This window comes from Telmatherina bonti (assembly GCF_933228915.1).
Source record: "Telmatherina bonti genome assembly, chromosome: 4".
Classification (NCBI taxonomy): Eukaryota; Metazoa; Chordata; class Actinopteri; order Atheriniformes; family Telmatherinidae; genus Telmatherina; species Telmatherina bonti.
The window spans coordinates 26,235,110-26,247,257 of NC_136622.1; the positions used below are offsets into that span (position 1 = coordinate 26,235,110).

Genomic DNA, 12,148 nt, shown 5'->3' on the forward strand with positions numbered 1-12,148 from the left:
AAATGAAACATTTCTTCAGATTAGTATCGTTGAATAATGTTTTTATTAAGGCTATTCAACTGTTTATTCCCACTCCCTTGGGTTCCTGTCACATTGCGCTGGAAATGTTCTTACTGACACAATTAAACATAGCTCTGAGTTCTACTGTTGTTTTTATTTTTCATTTACAATTTGATTTGATTTTACCCAATGTTTAAGTGATCATTTAAGATCTTTTTCTAACCACATTTTTCCCCGAAGATGATGTTTCCCTAGTAACTTTCCAGTTTTTAATCAAATAGTTCTCAGTCTAATTTTAATAGTTTCAGTAATGTCTGTAGATGTTTTCTGTGCTTGATGCATGCCAGTAATTTGACCCTTCTGAAACAGATGAACATCTTTTCTGCAACAACAGGATTTCTGTTCTGACATGGTTGTTTAAGAGAGGAAAAGCTAGTCACAGCATCAGTTATAGTTAGAAATGTTACCATTAGAAATATAATCATCTCTGCATTCAGTGGAAGGCTCCAAACTATTTGCTTAGTTACATCCTATTGGGTACCTGTTTGGTATGGGGTGTACAATTTTATCAATCTTGGCTCTGCTGGATGTTTATTGCTAGTTGATCCTGGCACTTTAACATATAACAGAAGGTAAATGAAAGTAGTAAAGACTGTATTTTCCTAACAGATGTAAGAGTGTTGGGGTTAGCGCTGCTTTCAGTTAAATACTAGAACAGACAAACACTTATTTGTCTGACATTAGATCTACCAAGTTTTTCAGCAAAGTTGCCCAGTCATAAAAAAATGTGCAATATCAATAAGTTTTCAGTTTTAAGATTCTTGTAAATTAAAGTAACATGCCTTATAATCCAGATTTGGATTCCTTATAAAGAATAAATAAATGTGCACCATAATTATTAATGCAAAGCACACAAAGGGGATCACGGTTTTTTTTTTTCTTTGTTTTCTTTTTACAGGACAGCGACCTGCTGACATTTAACATCTCAGCTCATCACCCCTGGTGGAGTGAACACGGTCCCGGCTGCGTGAGGGGAGAGATGACACAAGCTCCGGGGGTCCGCACTACAGAGAGCCAATCCTACATCACTGTCATGGGCTGCTTTGTGGACTACCAGTACATTGAGGTTATGCATAGCAGCACACAGATTCTAGTTGCTGTAAGTATCAGCTTTTGAGAACAGCATCCATGTGGGTATGTTACAGGAGCTGGGGTGTTTTTGTTCATGTAAGGCAAACATGATGGAGAGGAAGGTGATGTTTTCCACCAAAGGTTTTGTTTAACAGTGTGCTTCCATGCTCTGCTGGTGTTTGCTCTATCCAAGTTTTCCTTCCTCTGTCCTGGGCACTGACTGAAAAATCGATCTTTTGTTTTGTCTGGTTTACCGTAAAACTTCCAAGGTGCTGATGGGATTCTTAAACACTGGAAGGACTGTTATTGTCCTCTTTACACAAGTCACTCCCAAAACAAAGACATATTTTTAAGCCTCTAACTGCATAGTTCTTGGCATAGCTAAAGCTTGGGTTTGGACTTTCACACACTCACATTTATGAATAATAAAATGTGCTTAAACTGACCCCATTTTAAGAGATGTGCACACTCATACTTATCTTTCAGTCGCTGTCGTGCTTTTTGATACGAGATAAATGGCAATAAGTGACAAAGAAAACGAGACACCAGAAGTTTCAGTAACCTGTTAGCTTTCGTTCTCACCCTCCAATCTTGGAATAATCTAAACCCGGGAAAGCACTGCAAATGCAGTTAACTTTGTTCTTTCAGATGGACCAAGTTGTGGGAATCACTAGATTGTATCATTCATCCCATCAACCCCATGGAGAAAGGTAATAAAATGGCTGACCTCACTTTACAGCCTCAGTACTCTCAGTGAACCTCATTAGCCTTTTGCACTATTGGCAATGAATTGGTTTATGGTTTGCCACGCTTGGACCGCTGCTCCTTCATATGAGGAGATGGCAGCACCCTTTTACCTGCATTTGACATGATATTGCCCAGCTATGCATTCAACTGTGCCTTCATGCGAGCAGCTCCCCAAAGGTACAACAATCCCTGAGTCAGTAATGACATATTTTTCCTTGCATGTTCACTTTCCTTTAAGTGAAGATGTCGTGACCTGCATAGGGAAAATTACATTGGGGTGTTCACAGTTGGTTTGGTTTGCATTTTTCTTCTCTGAATGAATAAAGGATCACCTGCTTTGCCAGGTTACACATAGCCATGATAAGTTGTTGCCATGGTCATATTATGGCCAATCAACATGACAATTTTCACCTATGTAATCTTAAAAGACTGCTCTCATTTATTTTCCCTGTAATTATCTGTTGGGCTGATTGAAGCACATTTTAAAACTTGAACCTTAATGTTCAGTGTTTCAGTTCTGTGTCTATAGTTTAGGCAACAAAATGATCTGCTAATGTTTCAGAGTTTTTTTTAGTTTAGATTTCTATTCATTGCTTGTTATGTTAAGTCAATAGTTTCAGTTGCTTGAGTTGAGACAATGAAAGTATTACTTTAAGATAAGATTATTGTTTAGGGTTGAAATAAGACCTTATGCATGTTATACACACAATAACAGGAAATGTAACCAGGTTGCTTTCTGCAAACAGACAATAGCTGACCAATTTCATGCAAGATTATGCAAGGGAAAACAACTTTAATACATATATTTAATGTAAAGATGATTTAAAAAAAAAAAAGGATTGAAAGCTCAAAGATTTAAATGCAAACATCTCATGATTAATTGTTGAATGCTTACTTGGATCCAATAAAGAAACCTTCACTCTGCTTTTGCATTGTTATGATCTCTGATAGTGCTCAGGAATCAAAATGTCAAATTATATTTTGGTTGTGCTTTGTGAGTTAAATATGAATAGAATTGATTGATTAAATCTACATGTGATACTGTCCCATATGTATTGTTGAATAGAGTTGATTAGTTAGAAAAACATGCATGGTTATGGACAAGTGTATAATCATGATATAGACCTTATACTTGACATAGTGCTGTTGGGCACAAATTAAGTGCCTGAAAATAGTTTTGATCCCACAGTTTCAAAACTTTGTGAAACCACTGCATGTTTTACGTGTGAACAAAAGTATATTTTTTACATTTGCTTTTGAGACTGGGCTGACAAATGTGGAAAAAAAATGGAATGAATAGAGATATCCTTTTGTCTATTTGAAGGGGTTCAAGGTCACAGTAAGAGGCCATTAAATATTTAGTTTGGGCTCAAAGGCGCATGTTTCATTAAGATGAAAAATGTGCAACCATCAGCCAGTAATGGAAGCATTTTTATTATTGTCTGCTCAGATTTGTTATAAGCTAGAATGAAGAATTCAGAAGTGAAGCTTTTAAAGCTGTGAAGTCAAGCCTGTTTTGTTTATTCATTTTGCTGCAGGCAACTTTAAGGCAAAAAGTGACTTTACAGATTAAATAATGAACTTGAAGATGAGGCGTCATTTTCAAGCTAGGATGATGTATTATTCATTTATCACTTAGGGGAATATTTTCCTCCATATTTGCTGCTCTATTTTTATTTCCTTTACTGTATCCACATATATTCATATCTTTTTTTCTCAATTGTCACAATAAGTCTGACTTTCATTTCCATTATTGTTGAGGGTGCATAATCTACCCTTGTTTTTTTTTCCTCCTCGCTTCCTCTCTTCTGTGAGTGTGCACCATCGCTGTTAAATAAAAGAGTCGTCTCAGGAAACATCTCTGGTGAGATGAAGGGTAGTCAGGAAAAAGGGGAAAAGAAGAGAAGTGGTGCAAGATGTGATATCGTGTTTACATCTGTAGACATTACTCTTACATGCTGAAGGAAGCCGTGAGACTTGTAGGTGGGTTGTCAGCAGCCGAACTCCTAAGCCAAAAGTTGAAGAAACTGCTCCTATACAAGCCATTATTACATCGTTTAACTTCACTGCTGTTACTTTGTTGCAAAATCTGTGCCCTGAAAACCTGCAATGCGTAGAAGCTGATAAGGGGAGAAATGACTGTTTGCATCAATATGTTATTCCATTGCTCATTTACTCTATTTTCATGTGACCCCCCTTCCTCCCATCCTATCCTCCCTCAATATTAGAGATAATACTTTCCTTCTCTCTACCCTTCCCATTGTTATTTTATGTCCTTTTCCCTGTCTGGTTAGTCAACTGTCTGTGTCAAATTTAGGCTTGTTAAGCACCAATAAATGGGGGTCTTTGAAAGATGAAAAACACCCCCTGGTAAATTACAAGGGGGTATTATCCCAGCTGACCCCTGTGATTACCGCCTGAGGGTGGGCTTGCCTTCAGGGTCGCTGTGTGTTTTTGTGGTTGTGGAGTTCAACAACATGAAAACAGTGCAATCCCCCCACCCACCCTGTCATACAATCAAGAGGTCATGGTTCTCTCTTTGATGAGTCCATTAGACCACGTTATGGTTTCAGACTCTCAGGCTGAGCAACCATCACTTCAAGGGATGATTTTAGTTTTTTTTAAAATCATGTATATATATGTATGCAGCACAGCCACACAGAGCATCTTTGATGTGCGTCTATTTGAAGTCCTTGATTTATTTGGTGTTGTCTAGTATAATAACTGGACATGAAGGACTACTGTAAAATGTCAGAGCTAATTTTGCATTTTCACAGCATTTGAACTTTTACAGCATTTGTTTTAATATATTTATAGATGTCGAGTGGGTGTGAATGATTATTAGGGCTGCTTCCAACAACATACTCGCGCAAAAGATTGGGGAAAAAAATAAGTCTCCAGTTGGACTCTGAATATTATGTCAGGCTATGTGCAGTGTCACAAAGACACGACTGCCTGCCATTATATTTCAAAAGCTGTCTTGGCAGAAAGCTTTAATTATAAATCTGTTTTGAAATAAAAATGGATTTAACCCAAATTAATTGGATTTCATTTGGCGCTCTTTTCAAACCTTTAATAAAAAGCCAAAATAAAAAGGGGTAGAGTAGAAAGTAAAGTTTACAAAAGTAAGTACTCACTAGTCTAGAGCTTCCTTTTTTTTCTTGTTGAGTGTATATGCTGTTTTATTTACCTACATTATTTTTTTGCTTAGGAGATCTCCTTCTTCTTGTCAGTCATTTTCGCTGGATGCAAAATCTTGAGTGCAAGCAGAGAACAAGCTACAGTCTTGCTTTGCTCGCTGATGTGCTAGTGTGTCACGTTGGCTTGCTTTTAATTGATGTGGAAGATGCAAATCAGCAACAAAGGCACCTAACAACCCCATGTGGTGTTACATATATGGCTCCATTTTTGTGTGCGTGTCTCATGTTTGGGGGATGGTAGGGAAGTACAGGTGGATGTGGTCTCAGCAGGCTCTATCTCATCAATGGTTTGCCATTAAACATGCAGCTGCCTACACACAAACACACACATCCAATTTTCTGCAGGGGCGCGTGCATGTTTATTGCCAGGCGCAAAGTCCTGTGTAATTAACCTACAGGACATGTGCACCGCCCATCTCTGTCTCAGCCCTTCCCTCCTCCTCTGTCCCATGTGATATACTTTACCTATGAATTCCTTTCATTATTGTGAATCCACTGAGTTTTATCCCCTCCTGATACACAGCCGCAATCAATAGGGTGTTAATTATCTTGTTGATCGACTCAGATGTTTCTCGCTTAACGCTTATATAGTAGCTACATGGTTGCACACAGACAGCATCTCCAGAATGCTGAAAGCAGACATACAAAAGACTAAAACTATTATCTAAGACCACCACTGATGATTAATGTCTTATATAATTAATGTCAAATGTTTTGGGTCATCTGTTAATCTTATAGTCTCATATAAAATGATGTAATATTTATGTCTGATGTGAATATTGATAAGATTAAACATGTTAGAATCAGAAAATCAGCAGCTCACATCTTATCACACCGACAGACTGTAACCACTCCACTCCTTATTGAGTCAAGCTGGTGGTACAGAAGGAAGACATGTTTTTCTTATGAACATGTCTGTGATGGGTCCTGTAGCATCAGCATTCAGTTAAGTGTTTTTGTTATTTATAGGTGAAATAATCTAGGTAATGATTAAAGATCCACATTATTCGTTGTGTCCCTATGTTATCTGTCTGAACAATGACAGCAATCAAATAATCATACAGTAGCCAAATAACCAGTGGGCTGATGCCTATTAATGAATGTGTATTGTCAAAGGTGGCGGTGTGTCTTTTTGGGTTGACACAGTCAGTATAAACTTGACCTTCATTAGCTTATGCAAATGCACATAACCCTTCTCTCAGGCTCAGCAGCCGGGCATTCTCGCACTCCCACATGACGACACCTGAGACTTCACTTCTTTTTGGCCTCATTAACTGAGGGTAGGAACACAAATTAAGCTGAACTATCACAAATACCTACATAGTTTTTCCCCATATATTAAATAGCTCTAGAAGCTGTGTTTGTGGGCACTGTTTTTCGTTTTGCTTTCCTGCTTCCTGCCTGTGATTTAGACTTTTGCACTTGATGCTGTCTGTTATTAATTGTGTAGATTATTTGCTGAAGAACCCGGCTGGCTGAAAACAAAGACAATGAAAACAAACTTAGGGAACATGAAGAGTTAGAAGAGGAAGACAACAAAGGAGATTGTCAGATTGCAGAGTGACAGTAACATGGAAATAATATAAGTAAAGTGACTCAAAGATGTGCTGAACAGAAAAAGGAAAAATAAAAGGATTGGTGGCCAAATGATTGAGCTTTAGTGTGGCTTGTTCTTATAGATGGGCTGTGGATGAGTCACAGAGGACATGCAAGGTCTTTATGAGCTTAATTAATATGACATTAAGTTCTTAAATGATCCCTGATCTCTCAAAGTGACAGAGGGAATACCACTGGAGAAATCTTGGGGGAATATATGTGTCTTTGTGAGAGAAGGAGACTTAAAGACATCCATTTTCTTGTCTTCATTTCAAGACATTTACTGTGCAACCATACATTAATGGAATTGTCACTTGTTATTGAGGACAGTGACCTATATTGGCTGCCCCCTGCAGCAAAATGTCACCAAGTGGAGACTTCTCTGATCTTATTAGCTCCCCAAGCACAGCACTAACTTTCAAACTGCCATCAGCTATAAGCAGAGGAATGAAAGATGGGAGTGATTTCCCCTGACTGACTTTTGACAGCACTTTCAGAATTGGGACTTTATTGATGATCCAAAAAGGAAAAAAACACCCTGTGGTCCTTTAAAATGTCCCTAAATGAGTTAATCCACCCTCAGACAAATAACTTCACATGTCATATCATACAGTTTAAAGATTTATTTAGCAAAAAGCCAAGCTAAAGTGCTAAAGTGCAGAGACAGTGTCTGAAAAAACTAAGTACACACTTACTTTTTCTATAATTAAGAGGGTAAACAGAAGCCAGGGGTTACTTATAATAAAAGATAAGAATTCACAATATTTTTTTTCTTTATTAATCCCAATAGTCTCGGCATTTTACCACTATCTATATTTCCTAGAGAGCAGCTGCCATGTTCTGGAAGGGCCTTCCTCAGGGGCCCACAGTAATTAACCTCATTTTCAGAATGGGGACTTGAACCAGGGTCTTCCTCAAGCCTACCTCGATTAGCTGCCTCTCTCCAGTAACAAATGATCATTCCATTGTCAAATGCATATTCCCAGTAATAAAATGCAATAGGTTAGTTCTTCACCAGAAAATGTGCTATAAAAGTAAACATGGAAGTTGGCTGGTCTGGAGCTTTCAGGTGAGTTAACACAATGCTGAGGACAGACATCTGCAGCGGTCTTAGTGAAGCAACCGTTGCAGCCCAATTATCTGGCAAGGATTATAAGGCAATTTCCAATCTTTTTGGAGTCTATGAATGAATGGATGAATGAATGAATGAACACAGAAAAAACAAGAGCTACATTTCATACTCCACAGGCCTCAGTTATGTTAAATTTTAAAGTTTATGACAGAACAATGTGAAAATGGCTGAAGAATGTAAGTTTAACCACAACATTGCAAAGTTGTAGTTGAACTACAAGACTTCTTCAATGCTGCCGTTTGGACAAACAATTTAATTGAAAACACTTCATAATAATGATCTAGTGCAATGATGTATTGATCATGCTGGATAAATTGTGATAATTTCTACTTGTTTTGCAGCCACAGGCATCTTACTTGTTTTCAAAATGACCATCAACTCACTAAAAATGTACAACAAAGAGACTGAAACAAAAACAAGAATAAAAGTGTTGTAACAAATGGATGCCTAAAAACTTGTAATAAAGCAACATAAATAAAACAGAAATGTGAAGCAATACGAGGGACTATTAAAGTCATAAAACATTTATTTCAAGTTACAAATGCAAATTTTTTTTTAAACTATTGAATCATGGGATGACTAAGTTTTTACACACATTTTGTCTTCATTTTGTCTTAGGGTTAGTAATATAAATGATTATTCGGTGTGAGTACCAGTGTCTAATATAGTCACGATGTTAGAAAGAAATAAGGAAAAAATATTCCTTTAAGCTTGGTTTTACTTTTTTATAAAATCCTGACTCACAAAGGAATGTAAATGCTTTTTTTTTGTATCCTTTCAAATACTTCTGTTATTACTTCTTGGGAATCCTTTGTATTTTTTATTTGTATTTATTATTTATTTGGTTATTAGTTAGATTTGCATGGCTAGCTAGCCTTGTTAGACTAATGAAGATGATGCCGTTAAGCATTTAGTTCTCTTAAGAAACATACAAAATACTGATTGATGTACATGAAAAGAGTAAAAAGAACATATATGGGTTGAGTTTGTACAAAACTAAGTTGTTTAGTTTATGCTGATCCAGCACAAAGATATGGTATGTATGTATTATTGCATGTTGCCTCACTGTTACACCCAATTGTAAACACTTTACTCAAGTCCCATATTAACCATGTAATGTTTGACTCAAATCAGGTTCCTTCACAAAAATTAAACAAAAGTGTGCCCATGCATTAATATTAACACATACAAGAACACACAACAAAAAAAATGCTTAGACACACACTGAGACGGTTGTACAGTCACAAAACAGGGTGTGCCCCTGTTGTTAACACCATCTTCTGTTTGACATTGCCTTTATGCATATGCTAATTCACCTCCATTTCTCCGCCATTGTAATGGATGGGGTGAGACCAGTAATTAGATATTGGATAGGCAAAAGGCAATGTGTGAGAAGCAAAAAGACTTGTGTATCTTATCTGGCCCACACAGAGCCAGAACTGCTCCCTCATTTACCAGACTTGACACCAATGTTTCATTCATGAATAAAACATTTCATTTACGTCAGATAATTTATTGTTTACTTGAAAAGTAAAGTCAAACCCAAACAATAGTCAAATAGCCATGCATGCTATCTTTGTTCCATTTACAGTGTGATTACATGGAAGATGAATGTTACATAAATCTTCACCATCACACACGGCGATTACACCCTTGGGTTCTGTGTTTGTGAACCCGGTGTGTGAGGAGGGCAGTGTGCCCGATGCTGTTTTAATTGGCATGGCAGAGCGCCAGATGATAGATGGATGGCTAGGTGGAGAGATTCACTGTGTCTTTTTCTGAGTCGATGGCAGCCATCTGCCAGTGCCATGGGCTATTCTCAGAGCTGTGTGTTTGCCCACATGTGGGTCCTCGTGCTTGTGTGCTTGCTCTGTTGCTTTCTGGTTTGTGCATACAAACATCTACTATATCTTCAACATTCAAGGTTGATCCAACACTGAAGTAAACATAAGCTGTTAAACACAACTGCAGCTTGAAAGCTTGATAAATTCATTTCTGCATTTTGACTTAGTTTTCATTTTAGGAAATGGGCTTTTTTTGTGTTGGATCCACAAGTTACTACATCCTGTCTGTGCTGCTAGTAGTCTGATTCTTTTCTTTTTTTTAATACATAATGCATTGTCTGTGAAGTTAATTCAACCTCAAGCATTTTCTTAACAAAGGGAAACTGATTTTCTTTGGATATAAATGTGTACAATTATTAGGCTGAGCATGTGGAATTAAACAATTTAAGCACACAACTTTTGCTTAGTAATCATTCACACTTATTCATGGGAAGGTAGCTGTTAACCTGACATGCATGTCTTTAGACTGTGGGAAGAATCTGGAGTATCCAGAGAGCATCCATGAATGCACAGGGAGACAATGCAAGTACCATATGGAAAAGCTTGGTTAAAACCTGCCAAAAGGCCCAATTTGATCCCTCAACTAAATTAACAAATACACATTAATGGCAATTAAGCATAATTCATTAACCTTTTAAAAATAGTTACCAACCAATTGCCTCCTGAAAAATGAAAAATGCCATTAGCCTTCGATCCATGAAATCCAGCAGTGTTCTTATTGTCAGGTAAACGTACAACTAAATTAGTCACAGCATAATAACATCTGTTCATTAAGGTGTTTTGTCTTCCATCGCTGCACGTGTCATTTGAGGAAGTTCTTGAAAGTTTAATACAGCTAAAGAAGGAAGTTGGGATGTTGTTGCTCTGGAAGGTCCAGAAAGATCACAATCTGCTTGAACGCTGAACATTCATCTTGTACTTCTGTTTTGAAGGAGCACTTTTCAGGAACGCAGAGTAGGCTTGGGGATTTGTTTCAAATCTGTTAAATATCCAATTTGCTCCTCTTTTCTAACTAATAGACCACACTTAGAATGTTTCTAACGATCCATTTGTCCTAAGGTGTTGTCTCAGTTGTTTAAATCAGTTGCATCAAATTTGGTTTGTGTTATGTTATTTTTTACCTTTTCCAATTCTTTGAATGTTTCAATATCTTTCGGTCCACAAAAATGATAATGTCTTCATTAAAAAGCAGAAAGTGGGAGTAAGACATAAACAACATTGAGGGCTTTTAAACCTGTTAGCAGTTATGTGATTGTTTATTTTCAGTCAGGTAAATAATGAAGTAGTTCCACTCAAGGCCTGTGTGTTGCATCATCATCTCACATGTGGGATCCTTAAACACTCACAACTTCTTCCTGTGCTGTCTTTATGTCCACCACTGATTAATTTGATTTTACTTGCTATGTTAGAATTTAACCTCTCTTGTTTACTTGTGTGTTCACAGCTCCTGGGCTTTGTGTATGCCTGCTATGTTGTCAGCGCTATCACTGAAGAGGAGGACAGCTGTAAGTGACTAACGCACACACACACACACACACACACGTATTTTTGGAAAGGAGCTTTGCAGCAAAGACTGAATCACACTCAGATCTACTCACAGAGATGAAGAACGACTGAGATGAGGAGAAAAGAGCTGCATCTTTCCTCATCTCCTTCTTTTCCTGTCACACCCCATACTCTGTCTGCTTCAGCTTTCCCCTGTCTCCCCTTTCTTTCCTCCCCCACACCAGCTGAGCCCTCTCACTCTTTTTATTTTCAGTACTAAAGGGTCCATGTGTTCTGTCTCCACACCTTCTTCAGCCCATTCTTTTTTTTTTTCTCTCTCTTTCACATGTACAATCGTAGCCACATCTCCCCACCTCACATTTTGTGTGATCTGTATTGTTGCTGTGAGAGCTCCTTTAATGTACTCCAGCTTTTACTTTTCCTACTTTCTTCATGCCTGTTTTGCTGCTCCAGCTGCCTGCTGTCTCAGCAGGCTGGGTGTTGTTCTCCAGAGCTACACCTCCGCCGCTCTCTTCTTCACAAACACATGTGCATCTCTCTTTTGGAGCTTCTTAAACTTTTAGATCCCCTCATGAAAGGACCCCTGTGCGTCACCAGTTCTTTTTGCACATTGCACTTTGGTCTGTGTTATGCCTTTAACATGAAGTCAGATGACGGGGAGTCGACTCTGTTTCCATTCTTGCCCTGTCATGCATTAACAGGCAGGGAGCAAGGAAAGGGTATGGGAAAAGACAGCAGGGCGACCACAAGATGAGTCATGGGAGTAGATGGGGAAACCAGAGATGAATGGCTGTGATAAATGACCAAGCTGCTGTGACCTCACAGACACCAGGGCAGAGGTCCTGCTTGAGGTTAGTCAATCAGAGGTCAGAAAACAGCTGATCTCAGAGGTCAGTGGTAGCCATAAATATCTGATTATCGCCACAGTGACTCACTAGGTTGTAGTGGTATTCCAACATACTTGGAAATCTCCCTCTACACATGTTTAAGAC

The 12,148-nt window shown here is 38.1% G+C and overlaps 1 protein-coding gene across 1 annotated transcript in view; it reads left to right on the forward strand.

The window, feature by feature from the left end:
• Positions 1-12,148, forward strand: part of nkain4 (sodium/potassium transporting ATPase interacting 4) — a 44,661-nt gene that overhangs the window by 25,198 nt on the left and 7,315 nt on the right. The window contains exons 4-5 of the mRNA XM_079238808.1: positions 959-1,159; positions 11,095-11,155. Of these exons, the coding sequence (XP_079094934.1) occupies positions 959-1,159; positions 11,095-11,155 (262 nt within the window). The remainder of the gene's footprint in view (positions 1-958; positions 1,160-11,094; positions 11,156-12,148) is intronic.